The sequence below is a fragment of the Ambystoma mexicanum genome, chromosome 3q, assembly GCF_040938575.1.
Source record: "Ambystoma mexicanum isolate Mex_15411 chromosome 3q, UKY_AmexF1_1, whole genome shotgun sequence".
In the NCBI taxonomy this organism is placed as follows: domain Eukaryota; kingdom Metazoa; phylum Chordata; class Amphibia; order Caudata; family Ambystomatidae; genus Ambystoma; species Ambystoma mexicanum.
The window spans coordinates 1,293,632,769-1,293,654,809 of NC_090926.1; the positions used below are offsets into that span (position 1 = coordinate 1,293,632,769).

At 52.0% G+C, this 22,041-nt stretch overlaps 1 protein-coding gene across 2 annotated transcripts in view; it reads right to left on the minus strand.

The window, feature by feature from the left end:
• Positions 1–22,041, minus strand: part of PALM3 (paralemmin 3) — a 479,251-nt gene that overhangs the window by 178,050 nt on the left and 279,160 nt on the right. For both annotated transcript variants that reach the window (XM_069604395.1, XM_069604393.1), the window contains exon 3: positions 16,036–16,116. In XM_069604395.1, coding sequence (XP_069460496.1) covers positions 16,036–16,116 — 81 coding nt within the window. The remainder of the gene's footprint in view (positions 1–16,035; positions 16,117–22,041) is intronic.

Consider the following 22,041-nt stretch of genomic DNA (forward strand, 5'->3'; position numbering starts at 1 on the left):
CCCAGCCCCATCCCATCTCCACATAACCCTGCCCCTAGCCCCATCTCCATATCCCGACACCCCCAGCCCCATCCCATCTCCGCATAACCCTGTCCCTAGCCCCATCTCCATATCCCACACCTCCGGCCCCATCCCATCTCCACATAACCCTGCCCCTAGCCCCATCTCTATATCCCACACTTCCAGCCCCATCCCATGTCCACATAACCCTGCCCCTAGCCCCATCTCCATATCCCACACCTCCAGCCCCATCCCATCTCCACATAACACTGCCCCTAGCCCCATCTCCATATCCCGACACCCCCAGCCCCATCCCATCTCCACATAACCCTGCCCCTAGCCCCATCTCCATATCCCGACACCCCAGACCCATCCCATCTCCACATAACCCTGCCCCTAGCCCCATCTCCATATCCCGACACCTCCAGCCCCATCCCATCTCCACATAACCCTGCCCCTAGCCCCATCTCCATATCCCGACACCCCCAGCCCCATCCCATCTCCACATAACCCTGCCCCTAGCCCCATCTCCATATCCGACACCCCCAGCCCCATCCCATCTCCACGTAACCCTGCCCCTAGCCGCATCTCCATATCCGACACCCCCAGCCCCATCCCATCTCCGCATAACCCTGTCCCTAGCCCCATCTCCATATCCCACACCTCCGGCCCCATCCCATCTCCACATAACCCTGCCCCTAGCCCCATCTCTATATCCCACACTTCCAGCCCCATCCCATGTCCACATAACCCTGCCCCTAGCCCCATCTCCATATCCCACACCTCCAGCCCCATCCCATCTCCACATAACCCTGCCCCAGCCCCATCTCCATATCCCAACACCTCCAGCCCCATCCCATCTCCACATAACCCTGCCCCTAGCCCCATCTCCATATCCCACACCTCCAGCCCCATCCCATCTCCACATAATCTTGTGCCCCATCTCCATCTCCCACACCTCCAGCCCCATCCCATCTCCACATAACCCTGCCCCTAGTCCCATCTCCATATCCCACACCTCCAGCCCCATCCCATCTCCACATAACCCTGCCCCTAGCCCCAGCTCCATATCCCACACTTCCAGTCCCATCCCATCTCCACATAACCCTGTGCCCCTAGACCCATCTCCATATCCCACACCTCCAGCCCCATCCCATCTCCACATAACCTTGCCCCTAGCCCCATCTCCATATCCTGACACCTCCAGCCACATCCCATCTCCACATAACCCTGCCCCTAGCCCCATCTCCATATCCCACACCTCCCGCCCCATCCCATCTCCACATAACCCTGCCCCTAGCCCCATCTCCATATCCCGACACCTCCAGCCCCATCCCATCTCCACATACCCCTGCCCCTAGCCCCATCTCCATATCCCGACACCCCCAGCCACATCCCATCTCCACATAACCCTGCCCCTAGCCCCATCTCCATATCCAACACCTCCAGCCCCATCCCATCTCCACATAACCCTGCCCCATCTACATATCCCGACACCCCCAGCCCCATCCAATCTCCACATAACCCTGTCCCTAGCCCCATCTCCATATCCGACACCCCACGCCCCATCTCCATATCCGACACCTCCAGCCCCATCTCCATATCCTACACATCTAGCCCCATCTCCAAATCCCACACCCCCTGCCCCATCTCCACATAAACCGGCCACTAGCTCCATCTCCATATCCGACACCTTCCAGCCCTCTCTCCATATCCGACACCTCCTGCCCCATCTCCATATCCTACACCCCCAGCCCCATCTCCATATAAACCGGCCCCTAGCTCCATCTCCATATCCGACACCTTCCAGCCCCACCTCCATATCCAACACCTCCAGCCCCATCTCCACATAACCCTTCCCCCAACCTCCATCTCCATGTCTAACAACCACAGCCCCATCTCTATATCTAACAACCCAGCCCCATATCCATATCCAACACCTCCAGCCCCATCTCCATATCCTACACCCCCAGCCCCATCTCAATATCCCACACCCCCAGCCCCATCTCCACATAACCCGGCCCCAGCCCCATCTCCATATCCCAACACCTCCAGCCCATCTCCATATCCTACACCTCCAACACCCTCTCCATATCCCAACACCTCCAGCCCCATCTCCATATCTGACTCCTATATAATACAATTGAGCAAGGTCATGGGAACCCACAAAAGAAAGAAAACACGGCTCCTGACAGTCAACAGATGAACAATTGGTAACAATGACTACTGCATGAGATTCAAATTTAATGCTTCAGAGCATATGTTGCATATACATAGGGAGGAATCATAGGACATTCAATAAAAAATATGCAACGTACATAAAACAATATACAAATACATGCGCCAAAATGACTCCTTTTGGACAGGTTTAGTAGCAATTACAATGTCTATGATCCCTTGTGCGGGAGACCATGAGGAGGATAATGCGATTGCAGTACATTAGGTACGAGTCAATAAACTGGACTATTAATCAGTGAAGATGTTGTGACATGGGAAAAGGTCTACACAACTGTGTTTCGGCCTCAAAGCTGTTCTTGTATGGCTGTAACTTGATCGGCCTTCATCAGGACGGAGAAGATTGGTGTATAGAAAGATCCTATGTGATCTGTCAAGATAATAGACAGAGAGGGAAGTCAGGGGTGTGTGGGGTTCCAAAAATTAACATCAATTTTAATGCATCAAATGCTGATCTCACAGAGAGAGACTCTATGAATTACGGATATTACCGTAATGAGTTGCACGAAGGCTAACATTCTGAATGTTCAAATCCTCAGATAATGGCCGGTTGATTCCGGAGTTGGTTACGTGCGTGACTGATCGCTGTAACAAGGAGAGGGGTGTCAAGAGTGCATTACGGGTGTCGGAGTATATGACACTTGGTGACAGGAATGAGTCAATAAGCTCTTACCCGTACTTAAATAATACCGGAGCTCCTGCATAGTCGGAGACAGTAGGTCAAAGTTAATAGTAGAAATTCAACCATTGAACTGTGGAGGGGTACAGATACGTGTTACTTAACCCCTGAAGTCAAGATCCTGGGTTTCACGACTGGTGACTGCCAGGGACTGGTGGCTCATGATAGAGGATACACTATGTAATCAGGGTTGGATGGTGTACGTGAAGACAAGTAGGGACACGTATTACTTAACCCCCAAATTAAAGATCCTGAGTATTACGAGTGGTAACTACCAGGGAGTGATGGCTTGTGATAAAGGATGCACTGTATAGTCAGTGTTTGATGGTGCACGAGTCACACCATTATGCGGTGTGCCGTTGGGCTCCCCGCGATGGAGTGCGGGAGCTAGAATGCGGCTCCCTGTGTGACCGTGAGACAAGGACGGAAGTACAGGTGGTGAAGTGCTAATGAAGCAGATGGACCCACACGTGTGCAGCGGCGTCTAACTGGCATCTGTTCCACTTCTGCCCCATAGAAAAGCAAGCCGTGATCTGGTGTTATAAGAATCTGCTAATAAAGCAAGAAATGTCTAAATACCTGGCATAGTGGATGTATTATCCAGGGATCAGCGGGGCGCGAGGGTTAGCCTTGCGTCTTGCCGAAAGTGCGGCGTGCGGTTGCCATGGTGATGTATTATGTTTATATAGGGTCGGCCATTTTAGAAATGTCGACGTGGCATACAAGGGCCATGGAAGACAGTAGGCAATTGGGTGGAAACCAGCGATCGTTAGGACGCCCAAATTAATTTAGGTACATCGGTGTGGCATAATAGCAATTGTAATATCGTAAAACCATGATGTTAGAAAAAATGGTTGTCATGGAAACCGACTGCTGGAATAAAAGTGCGGTGTCGGGTGATAGAAATGATCAATGTTACAAACTAAGGGGAGCCCAGGATTGAGAACCGTTGGAAGGTAGCCAGCGTCAGAATGGGGCGCACTGGATATTAGTGTGTACTCATATCTGACTGCAAAATGAGCCGTACCAATGTGGGGCTAAACTAAGCAGACCACGTGGATTAGTATAAGTATTCCAAGCACACTTAGTACAAATGAGTAGTATCACAACTAGAAAATAGTGTGCACTATACAACTTCGGTGCGTAATGAACTGCCACAACATAGCTCAGTTAATCTAGGCATTGGTATTTGCAGGTGCCTCTGTAGAAATCAACCATAGTTGGAACACATATGAACAGGGTTTAGTTGTCATGGGTGTGAGGAACGTGGTTTAAGGGTACAATTTGTATATAAAACAATCTGGTATAACAGATGGTTACAGGCAACTATCCAATTGTATTCATAGGCTTTCAAGTATGCAGATGCTTATGTTCCAAACTAACCACATATTTAAAACAGAGCTCGGTTGTGTGTATACAATCTCATGGCCTTAAGTGTGCAGTATGGACGTAATATTAATGAAGTGTTGACAGCATGGTTCAAAGATACAACAAATGTAATAATGCATACAAACATCTAACATCACAGATGATTCCAAACAGTGTGTGGAACTATCGAAGTCCACAGTTTAGGGTATGTGTTTGTGTAGGACTGTACACCGAGTGATCTGAGGGAGTCCCCCTGCTGTAAAGACTAGAGAAGCCAGAATCACTGTATGTGTAGGCTCATGGTGTGAGTCGTTGTCTATCATCTTTATTCAAAGACAGAGTGGATCTTTTCCATGAAGTGCTCCCATTCTACCGTGTTGTTTAGGCCTTTTTTAATGGTGTTCACCCGGTGGACCTACTTCTGTTCCAATTTTGTGAGGGTCTTATCCATGTCGCCTCCTCTTACAGTAGGAGACAGCTTTTGTAGCAGAAACCACTTAAGGTCCTTTTTGGTGTGGTTTTTCTGGTTGTAGTGGTCGACCAGGGGTTTGTCCGGGACTTCATTCTTGATGCACGATCTGTGCTCAGATATTCTTGTTTTTAAGGCCCTCGGTCTGGTCTGCATTTGTTGGTACTTCAACCAAGACCGGAGGGGACCATACCAGTCTTCAATTTATCGAAACATGTGATGACCCAAGCTGAACAGATCCTTTTGGAAAAGGGACTATCCTTTGTCCCAGCAGTAAAAGCAAAGTCATTTGACAAAGAACTGGAACTCAAAAGATTCTATCGAAATATTTGGTTAAAATCCTTTTTTGAAGTTTACCTCCCCGAACATTCGAACCAGTCAGAGACCCAAGAACCTAGACCGAGGAAAACGGATGACAACATCACAGGACTCAAAGTTAAATCCACGTTTCAACCTCCACCGCACACAATCCCATGTGAATTCGAGACGTTTGAAAAGCCGTCACCAAGACCATCACTATGGGAATCAAAAACAAGAATTACTACCCTGACAATCTACTACAAGAAGAAAGGGCAGCCTTGACGACACTCAAGGATAACAAAACCATTACATTCAAGCCGGTCGACAAGGGTGGCGGCATAGTGATCTTAGAAATGGAGGATTATGGTGAAGAATGTCTGCGTCTCCTTAGTGATAGGAGCATGTACTTACCACTCCGATGAGATCCCACCAAAGATCTTCAAGATGAAATCAGGGGCCTCACACGACATGCCCATGAACAAACATGGATATGTGATGAAGAGTATATTTTTCTGAACAGAACACATCCACGTACCCCTTTTTTTTCAGCCTACCCAAAATACACAAAAATGTAGCCAAACCACACGGTAGACCAATTATATCAGCCTGCGACTCTGTCCTGGAACCTCTGTCCCTCTACACTGACTTTTTTCTGAAACCATTCGTTAACCAGATGGCATCTTATTTAAAGGACAGCACCGACATTATTCTTATGTTGAATAGTGTTATCATGCAACAAGACTACATTTTGGTCACTATGGACGTTGAGGCTCTTTATACATCCATACCCCAACGCAAAGGTTTAGAAGCCTTCAAGATATTCCTCGACCAAAGGAGTAACACCACATCTACTCCCACCAATTTCATACTGGAATGTATCAGACTAGCCATGTCTGAGAACTTCTCCCTGTTCCGTAACAAACTATATAAACAGATCAAAGGAGTGAGTATGGGGGCAACTTTAGCTCCCGACATTGCCAACCTGTACATGTCAAAGTATGAGACCGATTACATCACGGCTCAACAAAATCCCTACAGAAATAACGTAATTGTATGGAAAAGATATATAGATGACGTTTTCCTTGTCTGGCATGGCAACCAACAAGAATTGGCCTCTTTTCAACTGTGGCTTAACCAATGTAATTAACAAATTCGCGCCTCGGAACACTTGTGTATAGGCGCGTTATAAATGCATATCATATCATATCATAACATATACGGTCCATTGATTTTTTGGATTTACACATTTACAGATCAGGTGAATCCTTGAAAACAGAACTACACAGCAAACCAACAGACCGTAATACTCGCTTACATTTTGGCAGTTACCACCCGGAAGGACTTAAGTACTACTTACCGTAAGGTCAATTTCTACGGGTGAGGAGGAATTGCACCGATACTGCAACTTACAACAAACATGCCCTTGACCTCAAGAAACGTCTGCTCGAAAGAGGATACCCCAAAAAGGCAGTGAGAAATGCCCACAAACGAACAGCCAACACTGACAGAACCATCTGCCTCACCAAAAAATCCAAGAAGGACTTGGACAGATTGGTTTGTGTGACAACCAGTCCACTCAGTAATTTCGTATGGAACAAAATCAAAAAACATTGGCATCTTATAAAGAATACATAAAAGGTAGCAGGCACCCCTCTCTCGAAAGAACACGGCATGACAATCTGTTAGTGATTTTTAACCACTTTGAGAGCTTGGAGAGGCACAGCTCCACCTCACTAATGAGGCCCAACAAGGCTGAAACACGTGTATGGGGTTGCTGTTGGTACTCTTGTTCAGAAGGTATTGCCATAGCATTTCGGTGCTGGACTACCCATGTGGGCGGGACAAAGACTGATAGGCAAATGGATATTTCCCATTTGTGAAAGGTACAGCGAGCAAAAAGCAGATGGCTGCAAACTCTCAAAGTGGTTAAAAACCACTGAACAGGTTATTATGCCATGTTCTTTCGAGAGAGGGGCGCCTGCTACCTTTTTTGCATCTTATAAAGAACACAGGAACCTTGAATAAAACACCACTTTTCGCCTTTAAGAAAAACCAGAACTTCAAGGACTCTCTCATTCATACTTTTATTGAACCAGCTGTACCTCAATCCACACTATGGGACCTGCCTCCCGTAAAAGGCCAGTACCGATGTGGACAATGCCTGGCGTGCCAGTTCACCGAGACCAAGAAAATATTAAAACATAATAACATCTTATAGACACTGAATGACCACACCAACTGCAACACCAAACAGGTCTTCTATGTCATTGAATGTTCCTGTGGCCAACTTTATGTTGGCAAGATCATGCGGGCCATAAAAAAAAAGACTATCTGAGCACAGATCGTGCATCAAGAATGAAGTCCCGGACAAACCCCTGGTCGACCACTACAACCAGAAAAACCACACTAAAAAGGACCTTAAGTGGTTTGTGCTAAAAAAGCTGTCTCCTACTGTAAGAGGAGGTGACATGGATAAGACCCTCACAAAATTGGAACAGAAGTGGGTCCACCGGGTGAACACCATTAAAAAAGGCCTTAACAACACGGTAGAATGGAAGCACTTCATGGAAATGATCCACTCCATCTTTGACTAAAGATGATAGACAACGACTCACACCATGGGCCTACACATACAGTGATTCTGGCTTCTCTAGTCTTTACAGCAGGGGGACTCCATCTGATCACGCGATGTACAGTCTTACACAAACACATACCCTAAACTGTGGACTTCGATAGTTCCACACACTGTTTGGAATCATCTGTGACGTTAGATGTTTGTATGCATTATTAAATTTGTTGTATCTTTGAACCATGCTATCAACACTTGGTTAATATTACGTCCACACTGCACACTTAAGGCCATGAGATTGTATACACACAACCAAGCTCTGTTTTAAATATGTATCCAACATGGTTAGTTTGGAACTTAAGCATCTGCATACTTGAAAGCCTATGAATACAATTGGATAGTTGCCTGTAACCATCTGTTATACCAGATTGTTTTATATACAAATTGTACCCTTAAACCATGTTCCTCACACTGATGACAACTAAGCCCTGTTCATATGTGTTCCAACTATGGTTGATTTCTACAGAGGCACCTGCAAATACCAATGCCTAGATTAACTGAGCTATGTTGTGGCAGTTCATTACGCACCGAAGTTGTATAGTGCACACTATTTTCTAGTCGTGATACTACTCATTTGTACTAAATGTGCTTGGAATACTTATACTAATCCACGTGGTCCGCTTAGTTTATCCCCACATTGGTAAGGCTCATTTTGCACTCAGATATGAGTATACACTAATATCCAGTGCGCCCCATTCTGACGCTGGCTACCTTCCAACTGTTCTCAATCCTGGGCTCCCCTTGGATTGTAACATTGATCATTTCTATCACCCGACACCACACTTTTATTCCATCTCGTCGGTTTCCATGACAACCATTTTTTCTAACATCATGGTTTTACGATATTACAATTGCTATTATGCCACACTGATGCACCTAAATGAATTTGGGAGTCCGAATGATCGCTGGTTCCCACCCAATTGCCTACTGTCTTCCATGGCCCTTGTATGCCACGTCGACATTTCTAAAATGGCCGACCCGATATAAACATAATACGTCACCATGGCAACCTCACGCCGCACTTTCGGCAAGACAGGAGGCTAACCCTCGCGCCCGCTGATCCCTGGATAATACATCTACTATGCCAGGTATTTAGACATTTCTTGCTTTATTAGCAGATTGTTATAACACGACTTGCTTTTCTACGGGGCACAAGTGGAACACACGCCAGTTAGACGCTGCTGCACACGGGTGGGTCCATCTGCTTCATTAACACTTCGCCACCCGTACTTCCGTCCTTGTCTCACGGTCAAACAGGGAGCCACATTCTAACTCCCGCACTCCATTGCGGGGAGCCCAGCGGCACACCGCGTAATGGTGTGACACGTGCACCATCAAACACTGATTATACAGTGCATCGTTTATCACGAGCCATCACTCCCTGGTAGTTACCACTCGTAATACTCAGGATCTTTAATTTTGGGGTTAAGTAATACGTGTCTCTACTTGTCTTCACGTACACCATCCAACCCTGATTAAATAGTGTATCCTCTATCACGAGCCACCACTCCCTGGCAGTCACCAGTCGTGAAACTCAGGATCTTGACTTCAGGGGTTAAGTAACACGTATCTCTACCTCTCTACAGTCCAATGGTTGCATTTCTACTGTCTCCGACTTTGCAGGAGTTCCGGTCATTATTTAAGTACGGTTGAGAGCTTATTGACTCATTCTTGTCACCCAGTGTCATATACTCCGACACCTGTGATGCACTCTTGACACCCCTCTCCTTGTTACAGCGATCAGTCATGCACGTAACCAACTCCGGAATCAACCGGCCATTATCTGATGATTTGGACTTTCAGAATGTTAGCCTTCGTGCAACTCATTACGGTAAGATCCATAATTCATAGTCTCTCTCTGAGAGATCAGCATTTAATGCATTAAAAATGCTTTTAATTTTTGGAACCCCACACACTCCTGACTTCCCTCTTTGTCTATTATCTTGACAGATCACATAGGATCTTTCTATACACCAATCTTCTCCGTCCTGATGAAGGCCGATCAAGTTACAGCCATACAAGAACAGCTTTGAGGCCGAAACACAGTTGTGTAGACCTTTTCCCATGTCACAACATCTTCACTGATTAATAGTCCAGTCTATTGACTCGTACCTAATGTACTGCAATCGCATTATCCTCCTCATGGTCTCCCCCACAAGGGATCATAGAGATTGTAATTGCTACTAAACTTGTCCAAAAGGAGTCATTTAGGCGCATGTATTTGTATATTGTTTTATGTACGTTGTATATTTTTTATTGAGTGTCCTATGATTCCTCCCTATGTATATGCAACATATGCTCTTTTGCATTAAATTTGAATCTCATTCAGTAGTCATTGTTACCAATTGTTCATCTCTTGACTGACAGGAGCCGTGTTTTCTTTCTTTTGTGGGTTCCCATGACCTTGCTCAATTGTATTATATAAAAGTTCACGCACCTGGGAAGAGCAGGGACGTAACCAGGCACCTTTTCATATAAAATTAGTCCATATCCGACTCCTCCAGCACCATCTCCATATCTGACTTCTCTAGTACCATCTCAATATAACCATGAGCCCTAGCCCTATCTCTATACCCGACACCCCAGCCCCATCTCCATATCCGACTCCTCCAGCCCCATCTCCATATCCGACACCTCCAGCCCCATCAACATGTCCGACACCTCCAGCCCCATCTATATATCCGACACCCCCAGCCCCATCTCCATATCCGACTCCTCCAGCCCCATCTCCAAATCCCATACCCCCAGCCCCATCTCCACATAAACCGGCCCCTAAACCCATCTCCATATCCCACATGCAGCTCCATATCCTACACCTCCAGCCCATCTCCATATCCGACACCTCCAGCCCCATCTCCATATCCAACACCTCCAGCCCCATCTCCATCTCCGACACTTCCAGCCCCATCTATATATCCGACACCTCCAGCCCCATCAACATATCCGACACCTCCAGCTCCATCTCCATATCCGACACCTCCAGCTCCATCTCCATATCCGACACCTCCAGCCCCATCTACATATTCCCAACACCCCTAGCCCCGTCTCCATGTCTCCAGTCCTTACTGTTCCCCTAACTCCCACACCCTTATCCCGCGTGTCTCCATATAACCCTGTGCCCTAGCCCCATCTCCATATCCCGACACCCCAACTCCACATAACCCTGCCCCTAGCCTCATCTCCATATCCGACACCCCTAGCCCCATCTCCACATAACCCTGCCCACAGCCCCATCTCCATATCTGACACGTATAGCCCCATCTACATATCCGACACCTCCAGCCCCATCTCCATATCCCCACACCTCCAGCCCAATCTCCATATAACCTGGCCCCTAGCCCCATCACCATATACTGACACCTCCAGGCCCATCTCCATATCTGACACCTCCAGCCTCATCTCCATATTCGACACCTCCAGCCCCATCTACATATCCGACACCTCCAGCCCCATCTCCATATCCCCACACCTCCAGCCCCATCTCCATATCCCCACACCTCCAGCCCCATCTCCATATTACCCGCCCCCTAGCCCCATCTCCATATACCGACACCTCCAGCCCCATTTCCATAGCCGACACCTCCAGCCCCATGTCCATATAACCCGGCCCCTAGCCCCATCTCCATATCCCGACACCCCCAGCCCCATCTCCAACACCTCCAGCCCCATCTCCATATCTACATATCCAACACACCTCCAGCCCCATCTCCATATAACCCGGCCCCTAGCTCCATCTCCATATACCGACACCTTCAGCCCCATCTCCATATAACCCGGCCCTTAGATCCATCTCCATATCCCGACACCCCCAGCCCCATCTCCATATCCGACACCTCCAGCCCCATATACATATCCGACACCTCCAGCCCCATCTCCATATCCCCACACCTCTGTTAAGATGGATTTCTGAACTCTGTCCTGGAGGGGCAGAGGTTCATAAGGCCAGCCTAGTTTCTTGGAACAGGGTAACCTCTGGACAAGCCAGACCAATCAGGGTAGCGATGGCGGCGGTCAAGACTAGGTCTCAAGAGTGGTGAGGTTGACTGAAAGTCTGTAATGAGAACACAAAACAAGGACGCTTACAAATTACTCCAAGCAGGTGTTATATTAAAAATATAGACACATTTATTACAAGGCCTTTGCAAAGATGAACATAGTAAAGAATCACGGTAAAACTCAAGTAAACCAACACATCACAATCAAATACAATATATATACAATTACCGAAGGGTCTAAAGAGTTCGAAGCATGAAATATGCAGACCACCTAGATGGGGAGGAAAACAGGCAGTGCAAGTAATCATTGGACCCAGTTTGCCTTCAGAGGCCACCTAACTAGAAGGAAGTCCGAGCCCTACGAAGAGTGGAGCCTTGTGCTCAAAAGTACCTGCACACGCTGGTGCCAACGGGCCAAGGGGAGTCTCTTCAAGGAAATCAGGCAGTTCAGAGCGGTGAACAAAGGAGGGCGAACAGATCTCTGCTACTCAAACACGGCCTCCACTGGCGGGCAGCAGCAGAGCGCGAGTGCGAAAAAGGCGTGCTGTTTAACACAGCGAGGAAAAGCTACAGGCTACTGCAGGAGGGCGACCGGTTCCTAGCGTTGCTACTCACCGTTCCCCCATGCAGGCAGACCCAGGCTTCTCCACGTCAGTTTCAGTGCTGGCAGGTTCAGATACGAGCAGGGGACGTCTCAGCGTCGTGTAGATTCTGCGGCAGCAGAAGTTAGAGTTGAGGATGTCCCAAACGCAGTGAACCCGCACAGATTGTTACCACAGCAGGGCAACGAAGCGGCTGTGTGTATTTCAGCCCAATGTACACTTCTCACTTCAGACCTGGGAATGCCAAGTGTACGAATCGTGTGAGAGTGTCAAGGACTCGGAATACAGCAGCAACCTGACGGCGGTGACAGAGCAAGACTCCTGGGTAGGCTGGTCAGTCCACTGGATGGCCCAGGGACGCTTCCGAAGGCTTACGTGCAGGAGATGATGAAGATGCCAAGAATAGTTGTTCCCACTATTGCAAAGGGTCGAAGTACCAGTACAGGCCTTCTCGTTCGATCAGAGGCAGAATGGTCTCACAGGGCAACAGCAGTGCAGAGGAGCAGTCCTTCAGTGGGTCACCAGCGACTCCTCGGTTCAGCCTCTTAGTTGCAGGATACTTGGCTCCTGTATCCCTCGTTAGTGAGAACTCAGGAGATCGACATGGTAGTGGTGTTTCCAGCCTCCTCTTATCCAGAGTTCCCTTCTCGCCAAAACAGAGAGGACCCAATGGGAGATCTGCTCACAAAACACTCACACCATACGAGGACCTATCACGGACCACGGTGGTCCCAGGCATTCAAGACACACTAGACTCTCTGGCACCCAGCCCACATCCTGGAGGCACACACAAGGCATGCAGAAGCCTGCGAATGCATCCGTGTTTCGTGGGAAAGTACATGCCCAAATAAGGATGGCCCCGGGTCGGCTCGACCTGGGGAAGGTGAAGGGGCAAGACGGCCAGCGGACAGGACAAAGAACCTTGTGGCATGGCCATTTTGGAAGCCAGGCCACCCATTTTGGCCAAACGCGAGAAGCGCGGTTAACAGGGCAAAAGAGAGTTCAAAACACAAAGAAACGATCGCTGCCACCAGTCCCGTCCGTGACATACTTACACAGTTCGTTATAAATCCATCGAGAGTTTCTAGGGCCTGTAGATGGACTAGCGACCCAAGAGCACGGTAATGTAAGTTACGGTGCACTCTTGTGCCATGTTGCGCGAAAGCTGCAACATGAGAAAAGAACTAAGGAAAACAACGCTTCCCGGTACTGACTGTCTTAAGGGCATGTCAGTTTCTCCGTAAGAATGGAGCGAAAGCCCAGAGGAGTGCGGCTGAAGGCTGCGCTTCTCTGGCAAAGTCTAGATCAGGGTGTAAAACAACAGCAAAAAGTTTGGGGGTTGCCACATGGAAGGAGAATAACCTACAATATGAATTCTTTCCTAACAACCTCCAGCCCCATCTCCATATAACCCGGCCCCTACCCCATCTCCATATACTGGCACCTCCAGCCCCATCTCCATATCCGACACCTCCAGCCCCATCTCCACATAACCCTGCCCCTAGCCCCATCTCCATATCCCGACACCCCCAGCTCCATCTCCATATCTGATACCTCCAGCCCCATCTCCATATCCCCACACCTCCAGCCCCATCTCCATATAACCCGGCCCCTAGCTCCATCTCCATATACCGACACCTCCAGCCCCATCTACATATCCGACACCTCCAGCCCCATCTCCATATCTGACACCTCCAGCCCCATCTCCATATCCCACCTCCAGCCCCATCTCCATATCTGACACCTCCATCCCCATCTCCACATAACCCTGCCCCTAGCCCCATCTCCATATCCGACACCTCCAGCTCCATCTCCATAGCTGACAACTCCAGCCCCATCTCCATATCCCACTTCCAGTCCCATCTCCATATCTGACACCTCCAGCCCCATCTCCATATAAACCGGCCCCTAGCCCCATCTCCATATCCGACACCCCCAGCGCCATCTCCATATCCCGATACCTCCAGCCCCATTTCCATATCCCAACACCTCCAGCCCTATCACCATATCCCACCTCCAGACCCATCTCCATATCCCGACACCTCCAGCCCCATCTCCATATCCAACACCTCCAGCTCATCTCCATATCCCACCTCCAGCCCCATCTCCATATCCCGACACCTCCAGCCCCGTCTCCATATCCAACACCTCCAGCCCCATCTCCATATCCCCACACCTCCTGTCCCCTGTATCTAAATCTCCAAGCTGCCATGGCCTCCATATCGCCCAGTCCCGCCTGTCTCCATATTGTCAAGCCCCCCCCGCCTCCCATGTCTCCAAGTCCTCTCTCCTCGAGGTTCCCTGACACCTGTGCTCCCCATCTCTGACCCTCCTTCAGCTGTTGCAGTTTCAGCCTCTCCTCTACCCATGTACCCATGTCCCTCCTCCCCCAGGTCCCCCGATAGCTGTGTCCCCCATCTCTGGGCCAACCTTCAGCTGTTGCAGTTTCAGCCTCCCCTCCTCCACCCATCCAGGTCTCCATGTTCCCCTGCCCTAGGCCCCCCAGATACCTGTGCTCCCCATCTCTGGGCCTACCTTGAGCTGTTGCAGTTTCAGCCTCTCCTCCTCCAGGCCCCCATTACCATGTCCTCCTCCGCTAGGCCCCCCAGATACCTGTGCCCCCCATCTCTGGGGCTGCCTTCAGCTGTTGCAGTTTCAGCCTTTCCCTCTCCAGCCTCCAATGTCACCATGTCCCCTTCCCCCAGGCCCCCCCATACCTGTGCTCCCCATCTCTTGGCCTACCTTCAGCTGTTGCAGTTTCAGCCTCTCCACTCCCCATGTCTCCATGTCCCTCCTTCCACAGGTCCCCTGATACCTGTGCCCCCCATCTCTGGTCCTACCTTGAGCTGTTACAGTTTCAGCCTCTCCTCCTCCAGCCTCCAATGTCACCATGTCCCCCTCCCCCAGGCCCCCATACATGTGCCCCCATCTCTGGGCCTGCCTTCAGCTGTTGCAGTTTCAGCTTCCCCTCCTCCAGCCACCCAGGTCTCCATGTTCCCCTGCCCTAGGCCCCCCAGACACCTGTGCTCCCCACCTCTGGTCCTACCTTGAACTGTTGCAGTTTCATGCCTCTCCTCCTCCAACCTCCAATGTCACCATGTCCCCCTCCCCCAGCCCCCCCATACATGTGCCCCCCATCTCCGGGCCTACCTTGAGCTGTTGCAGTTTCAGCCTCTCCTCCTCCAGCCACCCAGTTCTCCATGTTCCCCTGCCCTAGGACCCCCAGATACCTGTGCTCCCCATCTCTGGGCCTACCTTCAGCTGTTGCAGTTTCAGCCTCTCTACTCCCCATGTCCCTCCTCCCCCAAACCCCGATACCTGTGCCCCCCAACTCTGAGGCTACCTTCAGCTGTTGCAGTTTCAGCCTCCCCTCCTCCAGCCATGCAGGTCACCATGTCCCCCTCCCCTAGGCCCCCCAGATAACTGTGCCCCCAATCTCTGGTCCTACCTTGAGCTGTCACAGTTTCAGCCTCTCCTCCTCCAGCCTCCAATGTCACCATGTCCCCCTCCCCCACCCCTCCATACATGTGCCCCCCATCTCTGGGCCTACCTTGAGCTGTTGCAGGTTGAGTCTCTCCTCCTCCAGCCTCCAATGTCACCATGTCCCCCTTTCCCAAACCCCCCATACGTGTTACCCCCATCTCTGGGCCTACCTTGATCTGGTGCAGTATCAGCCTCTCCTACTCCAGCCACCCAGTTCTCCATGTTCCCCTGCCCTATGCCCCCCAGATACCTGTGCTCCCCATCTCTGGTCCTACCTTGAGCTGTTGCAGTTTCAGCCTCTCCTCCTCCAGCTCCCGCCTCTTCCTGTCGATCTCCTCCTGCAGCTTCCGCTTTTCCTGTGGGCGACAGATAAACAAAGTGTCAGGGTTGGAACCTGCTGGTGGTCATTGTGCTTCCTTCGTCTGCCCCCAGAGTCCCTCCCTCCGGTCCCTGTGGTCAGATTGCGACTTTTGTGAGTACCAGGGGTTTTCATTTTTTGTTCCCAGCCTTTAAAAGCTGAAGGAAGGAGAAGTCTACGGGTCTTCGTGCGCAGATCACCAAGCAAGCCATTATTTACAAACTTTAAGAATGGAGGAATGTAGACTTCCAAAGGAATAGATGGACATGCAGATATTTTGGCTTTGAATGTTGTCCTAAGCCCCCGCTCACCTTTCCCCTCGCCTCTCTCTCACCTGGTCTCACTGTGCCCTCTACCCTTTCTCAGCTCTTGGGTGCTGTCTCTCAGTCCCTGGTCTCAGCTCTTGCTTCTCCTGTCTCTCGGCTCCTGGTTCCACCTGTCTCCTCGCTACTCTCTCAGCCCCTGGTCTCTCAACTCTTGCCTCTCCTGTCTCTCAGCCCCTGGTCTCACCTCTTGCCTCTCCTGTCTCGCAGCTCCTGGTCTCACCTGCCCCTCACTTCTCCCAGAGTCCTGGGTCTTGCTTCTCTCTTCTCTCTCAGCTCCGGGCTTTGCTAGTCCCTCCTGCCTCTCAGCCGCGGGTCTTGCTTGTCTCCCCTGTCTCTCAGCCCCTGTTGCCTCTCCTGTATCTCAGCCCCTGGTATCTCACCTGTTGTCTCTCCTGTCTCTCAGCCCCATGTCCCACCTCTTGCCTCTCCTGTCTCTCAGCCCCTGGCCTCACCTCTTGCCTCTCCTGTCTCGCAGCTCCTGGTCTCACCTGCCCCTACCTTCTCCCGGAGTCCTGGGTCTTGCTTCTCTCTTCTCTCTCAGCTCCGGGCCTTGTAAGTCCCTCCTGTCTCTCAGCTCAGTGTCTTGCTTGTCTCTCCTGTCTCTCAGCCCCTGTTGCCTCTCCTGTCTCTCACATGTTGCCTCTCCTGTCTCTCAACCCCTGGTCTCACCTCTTGCCTCTCCTGTCTCTCAGCCCCTGGTCTCACCTGTTGACTATCCTGTCTCTCGGCCCCTGGTCTCTCATCTGTTGCCTCTCCTGTCTCGCAGCTCCTGGTCTCACCTGACGCTCACTTCTCCCGGAGTCCTGGGTCTTGCTTCTCTCTTCTCTCTCAGCCCCGTGTCTTGCTAGTCTCTCCTGTCTCTCAGCCCCAGGTCTTGCTAGTCTCTCCTGTCTCTCACCTGTTGCCTCTCCTGTCTCTCAGCCCCTGGTCTCATCTGTTGCCTCTCCTGTCTCGCAGCTCCTGGTCTCATCTGTTGCCTCTCCCATATCGCAGCTCCTGGTCTCACCTGCCCCTCACTTCTCCCAGAGTCCTGGGTCTTGCTTCTCTCTTCTCTCTCAGCCCCGAGTCTTGCTAGTCTCTCCTGTCTCTCAGCCCTGGGTCTTGCTAGCCTCTCCTGTTTCTCAGCCACTGGTCTCACTTGTTGCCTCTCGTGTCTCTCAGCCCCTGGTCTCATCTGTTGCCTCTCCTGTCTCTCAGCCCCTGGTCTCATCTGTTGCCTTTCCCATATCGCAGCTCCTGGTCTCACCTGCCCCTCACTTCTTCCAGAGTCCTGGGTCTTGCTTCTCTCTTCTCTCTCAGCCCCGAGTCTTGCTAGTCTCTCCTGTCTCTCAGCCCTGGGTCTTGCTAGCATCTCCTGTTTCTCAGCCACTGGTCTCACCTGTTGCCTCTCGTGTCTCGCAGCTCCTGGTCTCACCTGCCCCTCACTTCTCCCAGAGTCCTGGGTCTTGCTTCTCTCTTCTCTCTCAGCCCCGAGTCTTGCTAGTCTCTCCTGTCTCTCAGCCCTGGGTCTTGCTAGCCTCTCCTGTCTCTCAGCCCCTGGCCTCTCACCTGTTGCCTCTCCTGTCTCTCAGCCCCTGGTCTCATCTATTGCCTCTCTTGTCTTGCGGGTCCTGGTCTCACCTGCCCCTCACTTCTCCCAGAGTCCTGGGTCTTGCTTCTCTCTTCTCTCTCAGCCCCGTGTCTGGCTAGTCTCTCCTCTCTCTCAGCCCCGGGTCTTGCTAGTCTCTCCTGTCTCTCAGCCCCTGGTCTCCCCTGTTGCCTCTCCTGTCTCTCAGCCCCTGGTCTCACCTCTTGCTTCTCCTGTCTCGCAGCTCCTGGTCTCACCTGCCCCTCACTTCTCCCAGAGTCCTGGGTCTTGCTTCTCTCTTCTCTCTAAGCCCCGTGTCTTGCTAGTCTCTCCTGTCTCTCAGCCCCGGGTCTTGCTAGCCTCTCCTGTCTCTCAGCCCCTGGTCTCACCTGTTGCCTCTCCTGTCTCTCAGCCCCTGGTCTCATCTGTTGCCTCTCCGTCTCGCAGCCCCTGGTCTCACCTGCCCCTCATTTCTCCCAGAGTCCTGGGTCTTGCTTCTCTCTTCTCTCTCAGCTCCGGGCCTTGCTAGTCCCTCCTGTCTCTCAGCCCCTGTTGCCGCTCCTGTCTCTCAGCCCTTGGTCTCTCACCTGTTGCCTCTCCTGTCTCTCAGCCCCTGGTCTCACCTGTTGCCTATCCTGTCTCTGGGCACCTGGTCTCTCATCTGTTGCCTCTCCTGTCCGCAGCTCCTGGTCTCACCTGCCCCTCACTTCTCCCAGAGTCCTGGGTCTTGCTTCTCTCTTCTCTCTCAGCCCGAGTCTTGCTAGTCTCTCCTGTCTCTCAGCCCCGGGTCTTGCTAGTCTCTCCTGTCTCTCAGCCCCGGGTCTTGCTAGTCTCTCCTGTCTCTCAGCCCCTGGTCTCACCTCTTACCTCTCCTGTCTCGCAGCTCCTGATCTCACCTGCCCCTCACTTCTCCCAGAGTCCTGGGTCTTGCTTCTCTCTTCTCTCTCAGCCCCGAGTCTTGCTAGTCTCTCCTGTCTCTCAGCCCTGGGTTTTGCTAGTCTCTCCTGTCTCTCAGCCCCTGGTCTCACCTGTTGCCTCTCCTGTCTCTCAGCCCCTGGTCTCACCTCTTGCCTCTCCTGTCTCACAGGTCCTGGTCTCACCCGCCCCTCACTTCTCCCAGAGTCCTGGGTTTTGCTTCTCTCTTCTCTCTCAGCCCTGTGTCTGGCTAGTCTCTCCTGTCTCTCAGCCCCGGGTCTTGCTAGTCTCTCAGCCCCTGGTCTCACCTGTTGCCTCTCCTGTCTCTCAGCCCCTGGTCTCACCTCTTGCATCTCCTGTCTCTCAGCCCCTGGTCTCACCTGTTGACCATCCTGTCTCTCGGCCCCTGGTCTCTCATCTGTTGCCTCTCCTGTCTCGCAGCTCCTGGTCTCACCTGACGCTCACTTCTCCCGGAGTCCTGGGTCTTGCTTCTCTCTTCTCTCTCAGCCCCGTGTCTTGCTAGTCTCTCCTGTCTCTCAGCCCCGGGTCTTGCTAGTCTCTCCTGTATCTCACCTGTTGCCTCTCCTGTCTCTCAGCCCCCGGTCTCATCTGTTGCCTCTCCTGTCTCGCAGCTCCTGGTCTCACCTGCCCCTCACTTCTCCCAGAGTCCTGGGTCTTGCTTCTCTCTTCTCTCTCAGCCCTGTGTCTTGCTAGTCTCTCCTGTCTCTCAGCCCTGGGTCTTGCTAGTCTCTCCTGTCTCTCAGCCCCTGGTCTCACCTGTTGCCTCTCCTGTCTCAGCCCCTGGTCTCATCTGTTGCCTCTCCCGTATCGCAGCTTCTGATCTCACCTGCACCTCACTTCTCCCAGAGTCCTGGGTCTTGCTTCTCTCTTCTCTCTCAGCCCCGAGTCTTGCTAATCTCTCCTGTCTCTCAGCCCTGGGTCTTGCTAGTCTCTCCTGTCTCTCAGCCCCTGGTCTCACCTGTTGCCTCTCCTGTCTCTCAGCCCCTGGTCTCACCTCTTGCCTCTCCTGTCTCGCGGGTCCTGGTCTCACCTGCCCCTCACTTCTCCCAGAGTCCTGGGTCTTGCTTCTCTCTTCTCTCTCAGCCCCGTGTCTGGCTAGTCTCGCCTGTCTCTCAGCCCCGGGTCTTGCTAGTCTCTCCTGTCTCTCAGCCCCTGGTATCACCTGTTGCCTCTCCTGTCTCTCAGCCCCTGGTCTCACCTCTTGCTTCTCCTGTCTCGCAGCTCCTGGTCTCACCTGCCCCTCACTTCTCCCAGAGTCCTGGGTCTTGCTTCTCTCTTCTCTCTAAGCCCCATGTGTTGCTAGTCTCTCCTTTCTCTCAGCCCCGGGTCTTGCTAGCCTCTCCTGTCTCTCAGACCCTGGTCTCACCTGTTGCCTCTCCTGTCTCTCAGCCCCTGGTCTCATCTGTTGCCTCTCCTGTCTCGCAGCTCCTGGTCTCACCTGCCCCTCACTTCTCCCAGAGTCCTGGGTCTTCCTTCTCTCTTCTCTCTCAGCTCCGGGCCTTGCTAGTCCCTCCTGTCTCTCAGCCCCTGTTGCCTCTCCTGTCTCTCAGCCCTTGGACTCTCACCTGTTGCCTATCCTGTCTCTGGGCCCCTGGTCTCTCATCTGTTGCCTCTCCTGTCTCGCAGCTCCTGGTCTCACCTGCCCTCACTTCTCCCAGAGTCCTGGGTCTTGCTTCTCTCTTCGCTCTCAGCCCGAGTCTTGCTAGTCTCTCCTGTCTCTCAGCCCCGGGTCTTGCTAGTCTCTCCTGTCTCTCAGCCCCGGTTCTTGCTAGTTTCTCCTGTCTCTCAGCCCCTGGTCTCACCTCTTACCTCTCCTGTCTTGCAGCTCCTGATCTCACCTGCCCCTCACTTCTCCCAGAGTCCTGGGTCTTGCTTCTCTCTTCTCTCTCAGCCCGAGTCTTGGTAGTCTCTCCTGTCTCTCAGCCCCGGGTCTTGCTAGTCTCTCCTGTCTCTCACCTGTTGCTTCTCCTGTCTCTCAGCCCCGGCCTCTCACCTGTTGCCTCTCCTGTCTCTCAGCCCCTGGTCTCATCTATTGCCTCTCTTGTCTCGCAGCTCCTGGTCTCACCTGCCCCTCACTTCTCCCAGAGTCCTGGGTCTTGCTTCTCTCTTCTCTCTCAGCCCCGAGTCTTGCTAGTCTCTCCTGTCTCTCAGCCCTGGGTCTTGCTAGTCTCTCCTGTCCCTCAGCCCCTGGTCTCACCTGTTGCCTCTCCTGTCTCTCAGCCCCTGGTCTCACCTCTTGCCTCTCCTGTCTCGCGGGTCCTGGTCTCACCTGCCCCTCACTTCTCCCAGAGTCCTGGGTCTTGCTTCTCTCTTCTCTCTCAGCCTGAGTCTTGCTAGTCTCTCCTGTCTCTCAGCCCCAGGTCTTGCTAGTCTCTCCTGTCTCTCACCTGTTGCCTCTCCTGTCTCTCAGCCCCTGGCCTCTCACCTGTTGCCTCTCCTGTCTCTCAGCCCCTGGTCTCATCTGTTGCCTCTCTGTCTCGCAGCCCCTGGTCTCACCTGCCCCTCATTTCTCCCAGAGTCCTGGGTCTTGCTTCTCTCTTCTCTCTCAGCCCGAGTCTTGGTAGTCTCTCCTGTCTCTCAGCCCCGGGTCTTGCTAGTCTCTCCTGTCTCTCACCTGGTGCTTCTCCTGTCTCTCAGCCCCGGCCTCTCACCTGTTGCCTCTCCTGTCTCTCAGCCCCTGGTCTCATCTATTGCCTCTCTTGTCTCGCAGCTCCTCGTCTCACCTGCCCCTCACTTCTCCCAGAGTCCTGGGTCTTGCTTCTCTCTTCTCTCTCAGCCCCGAGTCTTGCTAATCTCTCCTGTCTCTCAGCCCTGGGTCTTGCTAGTCTCTCCTGTCTCTCAGCCCCTGGTCTCACCTGTTGCCTCTCCTGTCTCTCAGCCCCTGGTCTCACCTCTTGCCTCTCCTGTCTCGCGGGTCCTGGTCTCACCTGCCCCTCACTTCTCCCAGAGTCCTGGGTCTTGCATCTCTTTCTCTCTCAGCCCCGTGTCTGGCTAGTCTCGCCTGTCTCTCAGCCCCGGGTCTTGCTAGTCCCTCCTGTCTCTCAGCCCCTGGTATCACCTGTTGCCTCTCCTGTCTCTCAGCCCCTGGTCTCAC